The sequence below is a fragment of the Cottoperca gobio genome, chromosome 15, assembly GCF_900634415.1.
Source record: "Cottoperca gobio chromosome 15, fCotGob3.1, whole genome shotgun sequence".
Taxonomy (NCBI): domain Eukaryota; kingdom Metazoa; phylum Chordata; class Actinopteri; order Perciformes; family Bovichtidae; genus Cottoperca; species Cottoperca gobio.
In genome coordinates, this window is record NC_041369.1 from 10833917 (window position 1) to 10856643 (window position 22727).

General features: G+C 40.7%; 1 protein-coding gene across 6 annotated transcripts in view; it reads right to left on the reverse strand.

The window, feature by feature from the left end:
• The window catches only part of LOC115019661 (neurexin-1a-like), a 237272-nt gene that overhangs the window by 77744 nt on the left and 136801 nt on the right, over nucleotides 1–22727 (reverse strand). For all 6 annotated transcript variants that reach the window (XM_029449122.1, XM_029449123.1, XM_029449125.1 and 3 more), the window contains one exon: nucleotides 6069–6250. In XM_029449122.1, the coding sequence (XP_029304982.1) occupies nucleotides 6069–6250 (182 nt within the window). The remainder of the gene's footprint in view (nucleotides 1–6068; nucleotides 6251–22727) is intronic.

Genomic DNA, 22727 nt, shown 5'->3' on the forward strand with positions numbered 1-22727 from the left:
TCATTGTGCTAAAAGGTCGCAGCCGGGATCTACGTCAGTCTGGCTTTTATTTTCTCCCACTAGTCTCAAACAATTGTTTTTTTTTTTACACACGTGATTGAGTTTTGAGCAAATTCAATGAAATGTGATATTTAAATTGAAAATAACATGCTCTCTTTAAATGCATTTCATCATGACACTAAACATCCCAGCCCTATACTTTCTATGTTACCATAGCAACAGCGGATAAAGTAAAGCGGAGAAAAGGCAGATTTTCAAACTGTGAGGTGACAACTGTTCAATCACAGTAACACCCAACAAATACTTTTTAAAAATAATCAACTGATGATGGAATCAATCACTCAACATCAGGATGTTTTTAGCTGCATTTCTTTTGCATTATATTTGAATACACCGCATTTCAACAATACAATGGAATCTGTCAGTTGCCTGAGAGGTGTGCTAATAACTTAAGATTGATGTGCCTTGACCAAGCAAGCACCACGGAAAAGCTGTGAAGCAGTGAATCCTGGGGGTGTTGCATGCAGGTCTGTTTTGCGTCTGCATGCAAAGCAAGCATGAGAGGTAATTACTGGGTCTGAAACCTTAACAGGAGCAGAGGATGGGAATAAGATCTCCTCCCTGGACAGGTGTTTTAATAGGAGTATGGGGGATAGCGTGACTCTGGCTCTCTCCTGAGACCCGCTGCATCGCTACCAGGTGACAACCTCACCTGTAGCATCAAGCTTAATGAAGCATGTTATTGTGCATAATCATAACTCCAACAGCAAGGTGAACTGCGAAAACACATAAAAGACGACTTGCTTAAAAATGGAAATACCCAGACAGTTGGCCAGGTAGTCTCTCTTCTCAAGCCATTTTACATGATTAATAGGGTAGAGAGCAGGAGTTGAAACTGCAATTAAAAGGTGTCTTCCATCAGAAGAAAACCCCCTTTCTAGTAGTCAGCTAAAGGAGGACCGAGGGGAGCAATGCTCCACCAGAGAAGTCATTATTTCTCCACCATCCCCTCCGCTCTATGGAATACATTAACTTCACAGTGTTGCTATCTTAGCCAGAGTGCCTTCATTGCTTGCTTTTTTTAAAGGGATGCATGCAATTAGAAGAAGGGAAAGAAGAAAGTGCTTGGAATAGTCTCCAACCCCCACACAGCGATTGAGTACCAGCACAAAACAAGCTCAGTGGGCCCCTCGAGGCCCCGACTGAGACTGAGGAGAGCTTCAGATACTCACCGTCACCTCTGCTCACTGACAACAAAAAAATGAAGAAAACAACTGCAAAGCCTCTATTTCACTGCGTAAATGGCTTCCTAAAAATGTACAGATGGATTTCCAATAACAGACACCCGCCCTTGTTAGTGCAGGACAATAATACTTCTATTGTGGGGGAATAAAATACCTAAACAGCATCAAGTAAAAATCCACCTCTACTTTAATATTCAGTGCTGAAATGATACAGACACTGCACAATAAAACGTATTAGCATGTTTAACAGAGAAGGTACACACATATCCTATAAACTTTGCTCCAATTCTTCTTCTACGGATTACCGTGCTGCAAGCACCAAGCATCATTACATTCATAATTCCCTGTTTTACATAATGTCACTGTGAATATTTCCCTGGATTTGACTTTCAGCTACAATGCAATTAATTATCTATACATTACTTCGATACTTTGCCGGGTCGTACTATCATGCACAGACGAGTCTTATAACCACATGGGATACTTGTCCAAGTAGCCTCATGAATGTGCTTCACCTTCGAAAAAAGGTAATAGGGATTGTGGAGAATCATCATAATTGGAGAAACGGCAGAGGCATTATTATGAATCTATTCCTCCTATGTGCGCTACAGTAATGAGCCTGAGGAAAGTGATTGTCGTACATTTGATGGTTCACTGACTTCAGTCATTGTCTTTATCTGCGATAGAAAGGAGAGGCGGGGGAAGGATCGCAATTCCTTTGAGGTGCATTTAAATCATGGTCTTCACATATTACTCAGAAAATTCCCTCTTGAGAGTGTGAGCTGAGATGGCGTCCTTCAAGCCTCGCTGGGTTTCCTGTCATCATGAAATGGGAACAGGAGATTAGGGGGTTGAGGGATGTAGACGATGGAGAAAGAGGGGGGGTAAATACTGAAATCTGGTCTAATCCCATCTCATACAGCTGAAGATACACTCCTTCTAAGACATTTCTGCTCACAGCTGAGGTAACTGCAAGGAATGAGTGGAATACCATCGGGAATGAGGCTTAGAATATATTGTTTGAAAAAAAAGTGCATCTCTGAAAAAACTAACAACTCAAAAAAATTGGTTTATGCGTATTCAATAAGGCCAATCATCAGTCTGTCACTTTTAAGATGCTTTTGCTGGTTGCACTTTAGAAAATAAAACAATTTCCTCCCAATACAAAACAATATTATAGAAGAATGGGCCACAGAGTCATTATATGCAACATTATTTCACATTACAGTGTGAGCCAGTAAGGGTACAGTTCAACCAGATACGTATTCTGCAGGTGACTAGCTGAGTGCTGCTATTCTTGCATAAGAAATGCATCAAAGTGGCGATTTTCCACAGCTCATTGTGTTTAATGGAGTGCTGTAAAACACGTCCATTCCAGTGTAATTAATGAGGAGAAGACAGAAGCGTGAAACGCATATCTAGAGGGTTTTTATCATAAGTATTACAACTTCATAATATTATTGTGATTTAATTTTCTGCTATTCTTCCATTTGGCTGCAGCACAACGCTTAGAAAAGTTCCCTTATGACAATTAAATGTTACAATTAATTATACTTTTGTTGAATTATGACACATTCTAAACACAAAGACAATTTTATCAGCCACCACTTTATGTTTTTTAAACCATTTGAATATTTTGATGTGGTGTTGCATCGATGCAGAGAATAAAAATCTTGTGATACACTTTCATCATGTGCTATTTGAGTATTTAACAGCCTTGTTGCTCATCTTAAATAACTAGATAAGCAAAAATCTAAAGTGTGACCTTCGTGCCCTCGTTCATGGGGCTCACGCTTTTCTCATTTTCTAATGAAATGCAACATTTCACAAAGCCCCCAGATTAATGTGCAGAAATAAATAAATAAGAAGAAACATTCAAAGTGACTGCTGATGCGAGAGGAGAGGGGATTCACACAACACACTGCCCCTGCTGTAAGAAAAAAGCCTTATCAACATTCCCCCTGTAAAAGGTCTGTACTGCGTCGGCTGTAAGCCACACGATCTCTCTGCCTTCTTATACCATGTGAGACTCCCCTCTCACCTTTTTTTGTCTGCGCAGCTCAGCTCTCTACCGTTCTACATTCATCACTAGTCCACAGTCAACCTTAAAGCTGCCATACAGCCGGAGTCTTCTTAAGAGACGTTTCCACTAAGAATTTCCTTTGGTTTTTTCAGAGCAAACTTTTTTTGTATTAGCTCTATTATAAACAGGGAACTATTGTAACGGCAGAATTACCTTTCAAGATGTTCTCCTGCTACAGTCTTCTAGTAAGAATGTAACGTACCAGCTGTAAACCACATTTTGTCGAGGACTTCACCTTTACCTCTGGTCACGAGGGACTGAACAAGTGCAAGTGTGGGAATTGTTCGGCAATAGGTTAGCAAGTGTTTGTGATGTAGAAGCAAGTGAGCAAATGTCTATGTATATTAATTCAGTACTGCATTGGGATGAGCTACCTGTCAAAGCCCTGTTGTGCCATTTCATTAAAAAAAGGCACACCGTCTATGCAAATCGTTGGAGAGGAACATTTTCATCACTCGCATGAAAATAGTGTATAAAGGAAATCTCGCCTGTTTTATCCCTGTTTAGGTGTTCGGAGCAGGTGGACAGCAGCCCAGAAATCTGCAGAACACACGAGGATCTTAGAGGAGCATTTGCACTTCTGAGAGAGCGCATCTGTCCTTTTACACCCATATTCCAATTTATGTTCTTTTGAACATCTTGTTTGTCCCTGGTTGGCATTTGCTGATGAATGCGGTGTTTGAAAAAGGCTGTTAAATGGGCTGGTTACTCCTGGATTAAAACTAGGGGCAACAAAATAAATCACTTGGCCCTGAGGCATGGGGGGAAAAAACATGGCAAAAAAGCAAATCCAAGAAGTGTGAGTACAGAGGTGTCTCAAAAGAACAACATCACAGCTGCTCTGAGTCCTGAGGACAGGCCTTCTTATGTCACTGTGTGCCTACTGTATGTGTGAATATCGGTGTGTGGGCAGCTGGCGTTGAGGCGAACTTCAAGACCAATTCATGTTTGTGAGTGTCTGCTGATCTGCAGTTTTCCCGAGTGTGGATGTGTGCATGCAATGCTTATGTTTGCCCCTGGCCAGTATCAGTGTTGTCATGCGTTGGAACTTATTTTCAGTAGGAGGGTCTGCAAGAGCATATTAATGTTTAGGATAAACAATTGTCAGATGTATTACATTTAACATTTTCTGTATTTGAATCTGAACCTAGTGTGGGAATAACACTATAGCAGATGAAGCAATACTGTCAAAATAATTTTAACCTGCAAAATTACAGAGTAAAAAAAAAACGTAAACATACATGCTCAACATGTACAGGCTGATTACTATATCTGGCTGATTATTTTCATCATTGATTAATTGTTTGGTCTATAAAATAGTGAAAAATGTCCGTCCTAGTTTCTCATCAAAAACCCAAAGACATTCAACTTAATATGAAATAAAACAGAAAAGAAAAAGATCTGCATATTTGAGATGCAGAAAACAGCCTTTCCTGAAATGTTTTGATTATCGAAACACATTTTATAATAATTTTGCAGATTCATTTCCAGCCAAACGACTAATCGATGTCGATTTATCGCTGCAGCTCTACTGATTACCAGCTGTTGTTTTATTTAACATGTTAATATTGATCCGTCATGTTTCAGACAGATGTCAGTCCCGTCTCAGGTTCAGTACATTCTCTTTGCAGAGCATTTGATTTTATCGCCATGCCTCCACAAGTCGATAGTGCGTTAAGTTGCTACTCTGTGTGCATAAAAGGACATTTCAAGGCACGAAGAAAATAATAAAACATTTACAGGCAAAAAGCCGTTGGGCAGCTTATAAAGCAGTGTAAATTCGGTTGTGAATGTGGAGAAAACATCCAGCCTCACGCTTTCTACTAATTTAATTTCACTCTGGCCAGCAGGGGGGACCACAGTCCCTACAGCACCCCCCTTCCCGCACTAATGAGTGTTGTTGTCAGTAAGTGGTGCTAGCGGGAGGAAGGTCATGTGGTAGTCAGAAAAATGATGTCCAGGTTGGAGATGCACTGTATGGAACCAACCCTTATTACTGCACCATGTCACACACACACACACACACACACACACACACACACACACACACACACACACACACACACACACACACTAGAGGAGGTGAGCAAGCATGGGCTCTTCTTATCGCACACACACACACACACACACACACACACACACACACACACACACACACACACACACACAGACACTTTCTCATGCTTTTGTGGTTATAGAGTTCAACACAGTAAAGCCCTGAAAACTTCATTCTCAATAATTGCTATATCATTTTTATTATTCATGACTAAATAAGTGACCAAAGTTACAAAAACATCCTGAGGTATTAAAACAAAAAAAAAAGGACTCTGTGGGTGTGGTTTGAGCAAATGTGAGTAACAAAACAACTAACCAACTGTCATCCGATTCTGATTGAGAATAAGTGTAAGAGTTCTTACACATTTCCTGCCAAAGTCAGAACACTTTTGGTTATTTCACATTTCAATTTTCTCGCTTTTCCCATTGATTTGAACGGGAGGCGGAGCTCAGTAGGAAAAAAGATCACTTATCAATCAGAATTTGGCAGTTGCTGAGTTCAAATCAATGGGAAACTTGCAAAAACTGTTCTAACTTTGGTGGGAAATAGAGTAGAATCCCTCAATGTAAGAAAATGATTGGAAAATGTGTTGTAGGAGCTTTATCCTAATACACTGCATGTACAGTGTGCTGTGTGTAATGTGGTACACTGCACTTAAATGCTAATAAAAAGGTTCTTGACTTACGATGTGGAGTTTCAGGAAGTCTCCGAGACCAGAGGAGCTATCCACCCTCACCAGGACAGCATCCTTCAGGTGCGTGCTGAAGCCAATGGCTAGCCGGTCTGCCCTCGTGCTGGGACGGTCATTTGGCGGCCACGTGTATGTGATCAGTCCACCATCTCGCCCAAATATGTACGTTGTCCCCGCTAGAGAGAAAAAAGCAAAAGGCGAGGAGACAAATATAAGACGTTAATATGTATTCCCCTTTGCAACCGAGTATCAGCCGTGAACCTCCAACTGTCAACAAAAAAAATATTATTAACACAGCAAAGACGGCATCAATGCCATGTGTACAGAGCACCGTCAGTCTGAAGTGTTTCATTGTGCTGAGTAATGACTTTGCAAAGCATTAAGCAACATATCACTCTTGAACAGCTCTCAGCGCCGTCTGAGGGTTTAAGTACACTCATGTCAATTCATGAGACGGGGAAAATTCTGTGAAAATGAGGGAGGCAGGTACTGGTGCCACTTTCCACATAATGCTGCACAATTACTCACTTTTACTGCCACTGCCTGCTTCACCTCTAGAGGGAAGAGATACAAGCGAATGCTGGAGAATTTGCAGTCGTGTCCCCGGTGCCCAGGTAACCAGCATGCAAAATGGGCACCTCCCCGTCTCTCGCGCTTCATTAGCAACCTCAAAGGCAGACGCATCCGACAGAATTATTGACTGACTGCTACAATTATGCCCTCTTTGTGACCTCTAAACCAGCTATTTCCTGTGTCTCTGCATTAGCTTGTTGTATTTAGCAGCCATATGAAAGGTTTGAACATGACCCGGTAGATGGAAGAGTGGTCCTAATTACGAAGCTATTCAGTCAAAAAGAGCCTTGTGGCTTTATGACAGTGACCTCGTCAAATTGATGGTTGGAAATATGTCTGTCTCGGCTAATGAAGGAAGTGGTCTATTAAAAGTTGGACTGATTCATGTACAAAGCCACAGTCTCAGGTTTTGATGCTTGCCAACCATCCAGCGCTTCACCATTTCAGAGCTGTGGGAGTTGTGTCAGTCAAATAAGTGCCTATTTACTTCCCAATTAGAAACTTTCATTAGGAACGTGTTTCAATTAATTTCTGCCAGGACATAGAAAAGTATGCTCAGGGAAGAAAATGTGTACATGTGTGTGTGTGTGTGTGTGTGCAATTGGGAATGAATGAGTATGTGATTGGGAAATAAATGCCTGTGAGAAAGGCTGAAAATAAATGCAGCTGTCAGATTAGCATAAAAGCAGCTATCTTCATGAAAAATTAGACAAGGAGCTCTGCTAGTGTGTTATGCATTTACATGTGTGAGTGAGAAGGAGAAACCGAAAGAGCGAGCGAGAGAGCGAGAGTGTGTTAATATTCATAGAGGGAGGGAGTTAAACAGCCTGAGCCTGAACAATAGATTATAAATCATTCTGACTGTAATTCCAATATTTCCTTGTAAACCAGTTCACGAGGATATAAAACTATCGATATATTTTACATATATTTATATATTTCTGTTTTCCTCCCGTCAGAGGAAAACTATTTCTTCGCAGTGCAGTGATTAAAGTCTGTCACTCTTCTCTCAAGTTCCTTTTCCAATTTCATTCCCTCATTTGAGTCAATACACACTGTCAACCATTAGCTAAAAAGAATTGCATCATTAATTAACGATAATGTGATTAACAAATGATGTTGGGACATACAGATCTATGGCGGGATTTATTGTTTTCATAAAGCATAACTCGTTTGTAAGACGTAATGAAATAACACTGTAAGCATTCTTGTTCGCCTAATGGATAAAGCGTTACGAAGCTTGATGACTTCTGCAAAAGGAAAATACATTATGTGTAATATATTTGCGAGTCAGGCATCATTTCTTTTTCATGAAGTCTGCCGACTACCGCTGAAAAGCCTCCCTTGTTCCACTAATGCATATCTGATGTTGGCCCCTTCACAGAGCAATATCCAATTCATGTAACTCGCACTGGACTGTTGTCACTGTCTTCGAGTTTCCCCCCAAGCCACCAAACATTTGCTCCATGCTCTAGCTTATTATAATTAAGCTCTTTTAAACCATGTCAGTGTTGAAACTCACTGGGCCCTTAAGCGTCCATTTCCCCCTCTGTCTATTCATATGATTTGACACCCACTTTATCCCACTGACAGCTTATTTACTGTTGGTGACCTCCAAAAAAACCCTCACTATAATATAAAGATTGCTCATTTCAGTGGACTGGTATCGTGCTAGTGACACCCTAAAGCTAAATGTATAAACAGCAAGACCCTCATGTCAAGGCACCAAAGGTCAACTAAACCAACAACTCTGTGACGTGTAGATTATATAAATGGTACAGAGAAGAAAATAAGGTTGCCAATATATGGTAAAGCGTTCTAAAATCCATACAAGCATGTAGGACTAGTGAAAGACTCCTTGAGGGGCTGTTAAGGATTAAGATACATGGCTAATGCACACCTACACAGTTGTGCAGTGGCATGAAATCAGCAGACACGTGCCTGTGTAACTCCAGTGGTGGGAGTTATCATGCACTGGCTCCATATTTGTTATTGTTGCTCTACTGGGACACTGAGCACGATATGGATCTGTTGTAGTCATTAGATACAGTAGTGTCCTGGAAATACTGGGCTGTTTGTTGTCTCTTTAATTTGAGTTTTAGCTTATTCCCTATTTACCCACTGTATAATAAAATGAAATGGAAAGGACAAGATCAAGGTGTGATTTTGGCAACCCACCTGACCCTTCTTGAAACACAGACCTTGCCTAATTTACCATGGGTTCACATGTGGGTGTGACTTTCTGCTGTCATCACCATTCATATCTATACAACCAATCAGTTTATGATTAAATTCTAGCCTATGTATTGTGCTTTCAAAACGCACCAGATTGATGCTACATTTAACTTCAAAATTTACAAAATATAGGGTAAAAATCTCCTGAATTGTTAATTTGGCAATATATGCATGTCAATCTTTTCCAATATTGTGCAGCCCCATTTGATAGGCCTTACTCAACACTTGTACAACCTTACTCAACACTTGTACAACCTTACTCAACACTTGTACAACCTTACTCAACACTTTTACAACCTTTTTCCTCAACCACAAGTCTCCCCTGTTAAAGGATAATGAATTAATCTGTCCTCATGTAAGACTACATTGAGAAGCTGGCTCCTCTCTGCTGTGTCAGTTAACATCAAAGAAGATAAACATTGGCAGATCAAACACTGCTTTCATTAAAAATGTAGCACCATCCCCTCCCTGCATTCGGCCAAAAAGGTGTGTGGGGTAGTCGACAGGAGGAAAGCAAACATGGCCTGTGTTTTAGAGCCCTCTTGGCACTGACTTCTCAATGTCCATTTCTGCTGGAATGAAGCAGGAGCATATAGCAAACAGGCCTCCAAGCGGTGTTATGTTAAATAAACTGAGCAGTGACACTTGAAGAGGCGGATAGGTGTGAGCGATGGAAAGTGTACTGGCTCTGTGCCCTAGTGTAGCAGCTATGGGATGGTTAGGATACACAAACCAGGCAGCCTGTAGGCCTATACTGCTCAGCTGAGGTCAGGCCTGCAGACCGCCTTTCCTCTGACCTCCAACACGGCCATCACAACGAGCCTCATATTACCACCTCTGCCGAGAAACTGGGGAGGAATCCAATCATAATTACATAGATTTGATGGAAATATGAAAAGCAGAAATGACATTATGGATCTGTTTTCTGTCAGCACCGAGCACTTGCATTTCTCTCGTTTTACTGCCAAGGATTCCCGTAATGACTGGTGAGCAAAAATAGATTACCCGAGATGTTGCATAAAGAAAAGCTTTTTCAGATCATTTTTTGTATCCTTTCCATGCATGTCTGGAACAGAGTTTCAAAGTAAGATAACCTCTTTTCCCGATTGTCTCTTGTCTATTTACATTATATACATATGTTTTTTATGTCTATAGGTTTTACACATAGATATAAACATATTGTTTTCCAGGTTTACTTTGAACTTATACGGTATGTCTTTGTAATGGAAACGAGCTTAATGAGGACACGTTGAAGTGCATCACAGATCTTACATCTGTACGACATGTGATGCACCGAAACTTGTTTGTGACTGGGACAAAAATAATTAGTGGACAATTTACATAAATGGATGCAGGTTGTTCGTCCCCAAACCATTTAAAAAGGACCAGGCTATGGATAACTTCAATCTGGTTTATCTTTGGTCTGTGCCGCCCCCCCCTCCCCCCTGGGAGGAGTACAATTAAAAGAAGCTTAATGATGTCTATTGGATTACAATTTCAGTTTCCAGAAAAATCTTTAGCACAATTTATAAGGACACCATTGTCCAATAAAACACTATTGGTATGTGGTAAAGGAGCGCCGATCAATGTTTCTGAAGATTTAGTGCCGTGACTCAACGTAATCAATTTTTTTCTTCCCCCTGATCTACCTTTCTCACTATATTTTATCTTTTGGGACTATTAAATGGTCTAGTAGCTGAAGTGATGAGGTGGTACATAGAATGTGGGGTTATAAGCAAAACCATTCAAACTCGCATCTGGTCAGTAGCATGTTCTAACTTGGCAGCGATTACAAAGCTGCCAAGTAAAGAGAAAGTGGAATCGGGGCACCGTTGAGATGTATAATCAAATGGCACATCACACCCCATGATCCAAAAATAATGATGCCATTACAGTCATATATGTCTCTCTTTATAATGGAGGGATTTTTGTTTCAACCACAGTATCATTCCTCCTCAGGCTTCTTGGCCAGACAAAATGTATCAAATATTATTCAAACGTCTTGTGACATGACCCAGCAATAATGGAAGAAGGAAAACAACATGATTTGATTATTCAAATGTCAATGGATTACGTGTCTGAACTAAAATGATATTTTTTTTCCTGTCTTGTAGTAACTTCAACAATTGCAGAACAGAATTGCAGGACAAAGGGATCGCCGCTTTCAGCTTTCATGTCAAGAATCTTTTCACATGTGTTTTGTTAGTGATTGTGGAGCTTGTACAGTCACTTCTAACTTTTTAAGTTCTGTATTTATTGTAAATAAAGTTGTTAAATATGGAGTTATTTTGCTAATAATAATTGAAATTATTCTTAGTATGATTGTGGTGATATCTAAAAGGTGTTATGCAGTTAAATCAAATGAGAACATACTTTTTGGAACTGTTGATTGATTTGGAATCGCTGTATTGATCTTTTCTTTGTCTGTTCAGTACCAGGAGTGACTGTTCCCCCAATACTGTAACCATTTCTGATTCTGATTTGTTCGCTCTTGCTGCCTGCTATACATGTAAAACATCTCTTCTGTACACCAAAGAATGTTTCCTAGAATAGACGGTGAGGATTGTATTTTCCTGTCACTGCACGGTGGGGCTTTGTGTTGGCGAGGTGACATTTCTGTCAGGGTTTTTCTTGTCTGTGCCAGTTTGGTGTTATGGCAACATGCTGGGAACTTAACTGCTCCAGGGTAGGGGGGAGAGGAGCAGTGGCATTAAGAATCACCTGGGATTTTTGCTTGTCCTGCCAACCTTCCAAGTCCAGGTTCAAAGGTGAGTGGTGCACTGCAGTTGTGTTTCTGTGCTACTTTCATGCCTTAACCATGTCATGTGTTCATGTACGGATCCGACTCATAAGCTTACAAAGTACTTTTGTGGATATGTAGGCCAATTTGACTTTAATGCAATTCCCTAAAGCAGAAAAAAATAGCTTGCTTTTTTTCATTCCAAGTATATCTACATGTGTCTGTACAATGAATCAGGGACAGGCTGGTGGGTGCACCTCTCCCATGGCAAGCTGCCCTGTAGTTGGCTGCTGTTTCGGAACAATCTTTTTTCATTTGGCAACAAAGCTCTTAGCACCAGAGCAGCACAGTAGCCTAATATGTTATCTCTTCTGAAGCTAATTACATTTAAAGAGCGATATAGTCGCTCCTGGCAATTCTACACCTTTTGCACAAGGACGCAAGTGTTCTGTTGAAAGAGCTTTTATTGTGGTAGATCCCTTCTGTACTGCTCTCTACTGTACATCAGAGTTAACAAAGCGCACTGCTTTGACTGGTGATAGAAATCACATTTACTTATATTCTACCCAGTTGCCAACAACGCCACACATGTACTTAACACCTTGTCATGGCAAAAGTAATTGTCTGTTCCCCGCACCATTGGATATGTGCTGTGTCCACTGACTTATAAAAGTCGAGCCCCCAGTATTTAGAACAGCAAATATAAGACTTCTGGGTTAAAGAGGTCATTCCAAGATGTAAATTATTTAAACACAAATGATTATTTCTAAGTGAGTCATGAACAGTTTTTTGCTCAAAGATGGAAATGTTAGATGTAGTGTAGTCTCAAGCTTGTAACTAATGCTAATTGTCCTCACATTCTAGTAATGTAGGCATGTTATAGCTTTTGTTTAACCTTTGTCTGCGACACCATTTTCAGTCGAATTGTTGTCCTGAATTGACTTCTGCAGGCATGGTGGGTTTAGGTTGGTTTTAGAAAAGGTTTTGATAGTGTGAAGGGGACTGTTGTATGTGGGATTAGGAGGCATTGTAAATGGAGAATGTGGTTACAGTACTTCTCCAAAAATCTATTGACTCTCGCAAATTGTTAATTGGAGGATATTGCTTTTGTCTTTCTCAAATAAGTCATTAAAAAAAGAGTCATTATAATTTCTAAAAAGAAAGAAATGCCTTTTTTATTGTTATTATTATTATTATTATTATTTTTAAATGGTTTTCTTATAACTATCGTGATTGAAGCAATAATAGTGTGTCATGGAAATTTCTAAAAACTAATCCCCCCCCCCGCCCCTGTCAGATGACATTTTTGTAGCTGTGCTTTGACATGTGAGGTGTGACATGTTGCCTGTCACCTTTGACTGTTAGCCTCTCTGTGTTGGAATAATTAACAACATCGAATCATAGCACCTCTTAAAATACGAGTTGAGAGCAATTATTCTTCTAGTTGTTTGGAGTCTGCGGTTAAAGCACAGCCTCTGGTTGTCCACCCCGTGGGTATTCAGCTGGACAATGAGAACTGGAAAGTGAGGTATAGTGGATACAGCTAGATCCCTGTGGCCACCCCCCACCCCCCACCCAATCTCTATTCCTGTATCTGTTCATTGTTCCATTGCAGTATAGCGAGGTCCTTTCAACAATTTAAACTTCGCTCTCAAGCTTTGCTCCTGGAAAAAGCCATTCTCCATCTTCAGTGGTGTGTGAGAAGCCCTTTGGGAGACTAAAAAGTCTATGGATTGTTGACTCGTCTTAATCCTCTCTCAGCACAAACAACTCCCTCCCTTATAATGGGATAGGCAGTTAGAACAGAACCAGCAGGCATGAGCAAAGGTTTCATCACAGGCTGGTACAACATACTACTCAAATGATGCAGCCGCTTAAATTATACGTGAGGAGCCAGGATTCCCTCAAAAAGATAAAAACACAGGATTACTGAATTGTGCGAGTATCTCATCCATTTATACATCATTGTAATCTTGCTAAAATGCACAACCACAACATTTAATGTGTGAGCATGGAGTGGAAATTGAGCAATTTTGCCAGCTAGTCTAGAACTGCTGCAGTTCGGTCATCAAACTAACCCACAACATGAAATACTGTATACTGCACACTCCGCCACAATTCTCTCTTTATTTCTTTTTTCTGTTTTTAGGTGATAAATCCCCTCTTCAGTCTTTATCAGAAGGCTGGAGTTGAGCTATTCTCTTTACCGTCAGCAGAAAGCAGAGTGGACAGAGGTGCTAAATCAACCAGGAGCGCAGTCTGCCTGCTTACTTTGTGTTGGCTTAATAAGTCTGGGCATATTGGCACATATACAGCGCAGTCGATATAAACTTTTACAGTTCATTGCCCAGAGACTTAATCTTCACCACCGGCCGACAGTGTTTAATCTGCTGTGTGGGATTGAGATATTATATACACCTATGATGATACGGCACGTGTTTTAATGTATTTCAATGATGGCAAATGTAATGAGCTATTATATATATATATAATAATATATGTGAATGACAAGTGGTACTAAAGAAAACATGAATGAAAGACAAAGCTACATACAAAAAAAGGAAGAATTTAAAGTCCCCAGAGAGTTACACTTCGTCTTTAGGGTAGACTAGGCACATACTCTAATTAGAGTATTTCCACAGTATTGTTTTAACAATATCCAGTGACCTATGAGCCTTAAGCTCCTTCTAATGAAGACGATCCCAAAGCAGCATTTCTGCATAGGACAGCAGACAGTGTCCAACCTGCCTTCATAAGCTGCAAAGGATTAATCCTCTCTCTCCCTGCTTTGCTAATTTGATGTAATTAAATTAAGTAGAGACTAAAAGTGGGGCATTGCAGCTTGCCCCCATGATTGGTCATTCTTATTAGAGGGTATAAGATGCCGGCTCGAAATTACAGGAGAAACAAAACCTAATAAAAACGCAGAAAGAGAGAAAACATAGGAGCACTTAAGTCAGACCTCAAGGCTGGTACAGTACAAAATGACCACATCAAAGAGGGAGGAAGGGGAGAACGAGAGGAAGAGAGAGGGAGGAAAACAGAGGGATAAAGATTTGCGATAGAAAGAAATGTTGATTAGAAAGTAGTTTTGTGTTTTTTATACTGCAGGGAGCAATAGCACAAACACATATTATACTTTATCAACCTTTATTGTATATTTAAAGGACAGGTTTTCGATTGAAAACTCCTTGAAAATCTCCTCTTTGCTGACGGCCAGTGGTTGGATATCCCACCTTGTAGAGTTGATGGTGGAGGTGGACTCCATGACATCACTGTTGGGTGTGATTACAGGTGCAACAGGCTTGAAACTTTTAACCAGACAAAGCAAAAGAAACGGCATTTCAATCTGGTGTTAAGTTACTTTTATTAATATTATAATATATTGAAGAGCTTGTACGCTCATGAGGCTTCAGCAGTCTAAATTAGCCAAATGAAGTGGGTATGTCCTTGTAGCGTCATGCATGTCATTTATTACGAATGTTACACCAAATTATGTGACCCGATTAAGAATCTCAGCTATTCCACTGCACATGTTTTTATCATACTATATGGCACACTTTTTAAAAACGTACCAAAAATGTTGCCCCTTTAGTATTTTGATAGCTGTTATCTAAAGATCGTGACCCTACTGAAGCATTAGATGCAGAGATGTTGACAGCTTGGCCTTTTGCTTGCTGTAGTTCACTGGTCTTTCTGTAGAGATTAAACGCCTCACCAGATAATATATATGGCTCAAACCTTTTTTCCTATAGTATATACTGTAGTTAGTTGTGGTTTGGATGTGCAAAAATCTGTCAGCCTTCGGATTCTATCAAAACTTGGCACCCTACCAAAACATTTGTGGCAACATCTATCAACGCTTTGATAAAAATGTCTGAAGTGGCAAAAGAGCTAAAATTCCTAATGAGGTCATAGAATCGGATGAGCGACTGAACTCGGTATAACTGCAACGACCGTTAATGCCACTAAGAGGAAGTATCTCTTTGGCGGTATATATATTTTTTTATTTTATTGTACTACGATAGACTCCAAAATGATACTTTAAGCAGCCCTACACTGATACAATCTGCTGCTCGACAGGGATTGTGAATCAAGAAATATGTCCCTGCATCACACTGTGGCCGTTCTTCGCCATTTTTTGTCCTCTCACTGCTCTGAAGAGATAAGCCTTCACCTCATCATCAGGGGGCCCCCGGGGCAGCCATTCCAGCCACCCTCGCTCTTCATGGCAGGGGACCATCAACTCATGCTTGAGGTAAAGTTGTGACCCCTGGGCTAGTAACATAATGCCATGGATGCTCAGTTGACCAGTGTCACTCACACCCTTCTAACCCCCTCCTCTGCCATGCTTACTTCCCCTAAGCCCTAAGTGATACATGAGCCCCTGCCTTGTGGAGCAGAATGGCCCATCCAGGCAGAGCTGACAAGACCCAGTGTCTTAATGCAGCAATACACCAAACGGGCCCTTTGTTACCCTGACCAGCTGCATATCTGCCTCCCCAGCCAACAGCCTTGGCTGTGATAGAGGTGTCTCACAGTATCGACAGCTTCTAATTTACTCTCTCATCATCACTTGCCTCATTTGCTCCTCAGACTCAATGCTCCCTTTCTCTCAATTCAGGTCAGCCATTTTGTTTGCCAGCAATTTGTTGATTAGATTTTTCAGCATCCAGTGTTTAATTTGCATGCCAGCGAATACACATATCAAAGTTAGACTTAAATAAAATCAAGCATCAGTCGATTGCCTGCTCTTTCATTCACAGTTAAAAGCTTCTTTGACTGATCGCGTGCCATTAGACATCAGAGCATTATTTCGTTTCAGTGTGGCTGTGCCCTCACATGTACCAAACATCACAGCCTCCAAATGGTCTCTAGAAGCTGTTGTCCTCTCTATTATGGAGCCAACAGATGTGGAGTATGACTGCAGTTCTAATTACTGTAAAAGACAAGTGTGGGGGATAATTACACAGAGGAAGTGAGGCAGAAAAATGAGTCCAGGGCCAGAGCTCTGATCTGAGACTAGAGACAACTCTGGCTGCCCATCACCATATGCAGCCCACCCCAGATCAGCACAAATACTGCTCTCACGAAGAAGCTGCCGGATCAGACAAAGCCCCTGTGCTTTACTGAGCAGACTCCTACATTAGCACTATTCATAAACGCAAATGATATAGCAGTTAATATTAGGGCTACATAATTACAAAATGCTTGTCCGCAGGAGAGCGTTTGTTGAAATGATTCAATACGTCTGTATCTCTACCTCTTTTGTAACAAATCACAGTTTAGCTCGAGGCGATGTACATGTGCAGTAGGTAGCTCAAAAGCGGAGCATAAACAACGCTTCAAACACTTGCCGAGCAGACACTTTAACACACTCAGTTTGGTCCATACATCACTGCGCAATATGTATGGTCTTCGTTTTACATAAATCGGCATGTGGGATAAGATCGCCTATAATAATGGATAAAAATGTGTTCTATATGTTTTATGCAATACCAGAAAACATGCCTATCCCTCATGCTAATGCATCTAATTTTCATGTCGTCCCTGCATGACCGCTTCATTTTTAATGTTTACTACTTTTGTAAGCCAAACCCAGGAGACAAGAAGTGCGCCATGGCCTTAATTGCAGGATTAAACATCTGCTTTGCCTATTGCTGAGTAGCCTCACTTTGTAAGTAAGCCTCTACCAAGTGGTGAGATATCATTTAATTAGCTGCATATCTTATACAAATGCTACAAAGCAATGAATATGGAGAAAATCTGCAGAAATAAATATTGTACGTGTGCTGATATATCGAGGTGTATGAGGGAGTTTTGTTGTGCAGCACAACTTCTGCCATCGCGATATATATACACACAGCTCTGCCTCCCCCTTATCAACAGGCAATGTAGGAGCACCATGAGAGCTGTGCAGTCCTCTATCTCACTCCGATGCCATGTATCAACCAACAAATAAATATATATAAAGAAAATGTGCGTGGGTATGCGTTGTATTTCTACACTATGTTGCGAAATATATGCTAATATTAGCTTGCACTTTAGGTGTTAGGCAGGCATGTTTTTATCAGCCCATGCCAGCAGGCCTGAGGCACTAAGAGATGGAAGGAGCAATGAGGAAGGTGAAATCCCACACAATCCTATTAGAGTGGATTAGGGGGCAGCTTTCTTTATCTTGCCACTCTGCTGCAGGTGAGCAATTGTCAATTGCAAAAAAAGAATAGTTATGACATGGTTGGTTCTTATTGAATCCTATTGTTACACAGGGCAGTCATTCATTTTTTGTAAATGTTTATTTTCATTATTAATCCAACACACATGATATTAAAGTAGTTATGTAATGATTTTTTTTAAAGCCAAGAATAATTAGAACACTGTCAATCAAACCACCCACGTAGAAGAGCTCAAGGATGGAGTTTTCTTTTTTCTTTCTCCCAAAACAGACGTGTGAAATTTAAGTAGAGGCTCCTTATCGATCGGATGATCAATTGACAATCATATATTTTCATCTTCTGCAAAATGGCTGCCACTGAAACCTATCGTCTCCTGCCTCCCCTGTGGTTGGGGTTATCAGGCTGTAAAGGCTGAAAGATTCCACCCTCCATCTTGTTTTTTTCTCCTGTGACATTTCCCAGAACAAATTAGTCCATCACGAGGCGCGTTATGACCGTATTCTTGGCGCTACTGTACACGTCTGGACAATTATATTTGTATACCTTCCAAGTGAATATTTCTCTTATTGCAAATTCTAAACTAACCAATTATATGTTATGCTATATAAATGAAACTTTTCCCATGTGCAATTTTGCATATTATTTCAACTACCCACATTCACACCCTGACAATGATTCAAAATGATCAAAGAGATGAAAGATGATTTGGAAGAATGTTGCTCTTTATATGTGCAGTGAGCTCTTGTGCATTTGTGTGTGTGTGTGTGTGTGTGTGTATCTACAGTAAAGGCGATAGCTGCTGCCTCATTATGGTGGCTGAGAATGAGGCTTCTCCAGGGTGACTGAACTCAATTCTGATTAGATTTATTTTTTAACTTGGGCTTTTGTATTCTTGATCTCCACTTTATTTATTTATTTCAATTTATATATATTTTTTTCTTGTGCCGTTCCCCTGGGAAATGGGAGAGGCATTTATAGTCAATCAGAATGGACTGTGGAGAACTAAGCTCTTTCATTGGCATCTCTAACGCGTTGGTCTGCACTACAGCTGCATCACTCCTCCACGTTTCCTGCCTTACAAACACTTATGTTGAAAAACTCCAACAGTGTTCAAACACTTACGCCCTTTACACACACACACGGGGGGTGTTTTTTCTTCTTCTTCTTCTTCGTGTGACTCATTTGCACTTTAATACATTTCTCAAACTGTTGTTTTTGTCACGAATACTTTCACACAGAATGCAAATATTACACGGCGAAAAAGCAACACAATGTTCTTCGGAACAAGGAGGATCTTTCAGATTTATTTAGTAGTAGACACATTGTGTGGAACTGCTCGAGTTGCGCCTATATTTATAATGATTGTGAAACCTCCGTAGTCCATTCCAAGACGGCAAACTTTATTACTTCTTTCAACATTGACAAATTCAGCGCATAGCATATCCGATCTAACCTTTCACAATAAAAGCCCTTGACGTAGAATATTTGCAGGCGAGTATTTCACATTTTTGTCTCGTTAATTTGTCACGCTGCCGGTGCGTAAAGGCCTGTAAACAGGTAATGTATTAAAAATAATTTCCTTCACATAAGATCGCTCTCGTATTCCTCTCATTGCCACACTTTTTTAAATGCATTTATAATGTAATAAATAAATGCAAAACATTTTGTCATGTCTAAGCTCTGCTGGCCAATTTGACTATGCTTATGTTTTTTTTGCTATACAGTACAGTACTGTTGTGCATCTGGTGTAGCCTGTCTGTGCTACAGTGGCCTTATCCCATTGTATTTTACAGGATTAACAGCTGTGTATTTGTGAAATGATTACTGTACAATGGAAAATGCTGCAGTTTACTGTAGGATAGATTTCCTCAATTTCTGTGCAAAATGACACGTTTTCTTTATCACACTTGTTAGATATTAAACGGATGTAAACAAACATTCAACAGACAACTTATTGTTTAAGGACATTTAAAAAAATCTTTTAAAAGAGAAGCCAGAGGTGTAAACAGACAAACAGACAGGATGAATAAGAAAGAGGGAGATGGCGACGCTGTTGATGATGATGATTCACTGAGTGCTTTGTAGATGAAGAGTTCACTGACTCAAAACTTATCCAGAACCTATGCATGTTGAATCAAAGGAGGGGGCCCTTTTTCTCGCTCTTTCTCCCAAGTCTCTAATCCGAAACCAGACACATTACTCAGCTGACCCCTCACTGACCACCGCACGCCCAGTCAGGTCTCATTTCCCTTCATGCCATCCGTAGCCTGGTCACCACCGAAACCACTGCAGGCGCAAAAGGCTGCCCACTCTATCTGCTTGGATGGACTCTGCAGTCCTACCGGGGGGCTGGGAGTGGGGGGTTAGGCAGAGTGGTCGGGAAGAGATGAAGTGCAGAGAGTAGGAAGGAATGAAGGAAGCGAGTATCACAAGATGCAAGTAGGTTAAAGACCTAAAGCTCAAACAAATAAAAAAAAGAGGGTGTTTGTGTTCTCACACATCAGAGAGTGAGAGAGAGAGAATGATACGGCCGCAGTCTTCACTCTCTCATTCGTGGGTCAATAACTGCTTCTGCTCCCTCTAGAGCAGAGGAACATGTACTCAGATCCTTATCAGGGCAGCTATCATCTCCACTGCCTCACAGAAACAGAGATACTGTCATCCTCGCACTATCGCAGAATGACATCGGCTCAGAGACATGGGAGTAATTATATTATACAAGCCTACAACACACCGGCAGCAAGGCAACATCAGACACCCTCCACTTTATCCCTCTCCCGCTCTCTTCCTTTCTTTCCTCACTTTCTCCATCTCCGTTGTACTTTCTTCTCTATCTTCTTTCATTTCTTCCCTCCCCATCCTCTTTCCCCACTCCTCTGTTCTCTGCAGCAAGGGTAGCACAGGGAGCACTACCTCTAATCCATTCTATTACTCTATTAGCTCTGAAGGTGGAAAGCTTTAAAATTAATTATAATCACTTAAATATATAAAATAGTAAACACTTCGCAGACTTTGATCAAATTAAATGTTGAAATACAAAAGTTGTGTGTGCGGCAGTTGATGGAGCAGGTGTTGGGGGGAGGGTGGGGGGTCTTTCCTGTGTTAAGTATCTCACATAATCATCATGGATCTGGATGTAGGGACTTCCCCCTTACTATGTGCCATGATTCCGAGACGATGAATATGCACATAGCATAGGCAGAGAAGATGCAGAGTATTTTGAGACAGTGGGAATTTCAGACCACTATCTTCTGCATTAACCAATCGAGGTGAACTGAATATGTGTAGCTTAAACTCTTAAACACTTTTCCTATTGATCAGATCATCTCATATATCCACGCTCAATGATATAGAACAGCAGTTACAGAAAAAAAAAAAAAAAAAAAGGTAACCTAGTTATCCAGCATATCAAGTATCCCATCCATCTCTGGGAAAGAAGACTATCACCTCTGGGAGTCTATTCATGATAGATGGTATGTCTACTCCTCAGAGTTGATACTGACTGAACCTCATTACTGCGAGCCCTAAACAAACAATGCATCACACTCCAACTCAATTTCATACATCCTGACCATGGTAATTTTCTTCTTCTTTCCACATAAATCAATGACAGACATACAAGTTCAATACAAAAGGAAAGTAAGCATGGTTTCTCTTACAGTATGCTAATATATATATATATATATATATATATATATATTTAGAGAGAGGACTGGTGTTTTCCTATGAAATAACTTACAGGAATTGGTTACTCGCATCTTGGAATATTTTTGAAAAATTGATGGATAGCCCACAATTGGGGCAGCCAGAGCAACTACTAATTTAGCTACATGCTAAAGTGGAAAAGTGCATTTGGCAATTTGCATATAGAACTAACTGTCAGCACTCTATTAGCTTTGTTAGGTCTGATCACTTGAGACAATGTTAAACGCACTGTGACAACAATGGTGAAAGGGAGGTACAGTTACATAAGTATTGCAAATAGGATTAGATTTTAACATTGACGGTGACACCGAAAGCAATGAGAAAGAGACCGAGGGGCGGGGGCAGAGAGACAGAAAAGAGAGAGAAAGAGAACAATTGAAGATAGCGTGAGGACAGTTGCTGTTGATTAAAACATGGAAATGATAAATACAATACAAAAAAAGATACTGTTAAATTCAGAAACAAACCTGAGGGTTTTTCTCTCTTGCATGCACAAATTAGACTGAACAAACAGAGCTGTGCATGTTTAATTGCTGCAGTGGAAGAGACACCCCATGTAAGGAACAAGCCCCATGGAAATTAAACCAATTGCAGCACAGCTACGACAACAGCATTGGGGCTTTTACAACAGCAGGCTTTGTCCTGGAGCCAGGTACAATGTTGAACAGCATGTCTCCCATTTTACATTTATGCACCCATCCGTGCGTCGATCAACCAAACATGTTACAGAGCTCTCTCTCTCTCTCTCTCTCTCTCTCTCTCTCTCTCTCTCTCTCTCTCTCTCTCTCTCTCTCTCTCTCTCTCTCTCTCTCTCTCTCTCTCTCTCTCTCTCTCTCTCTCTCTCTCATTAACAGCACAATGGAGCAGCGATGCTAACTATGATATTAAGTCGTGGAATGTGCCTGAAAGCACCACATGCCCCCCGGAGTCCTAAAGGGAGAGAGGGAGGCGAGCAGCGCGTTGTCTGCTCCAGACAGGTCACGGCAGAGTGGCCTAATTGCCTCTTTTGTTGTCTTAGTAGGCCCACAAACCTTCCATCTCCCCCTCATCACTGAGCAGCACTGACTCCCTTGTTGGTACAGGTCTAACTCTGCCCAGTGATCCGGACCCCAGTTTTGTTTCTGGGCTGCTTCTGTGTCCAATACAAACATCCTCAAAATGTCAGTGCAGCTCTGCAATAGCGTAATGCCTCTCAACTTAATGCATTGTACTGTAAAACTTTAA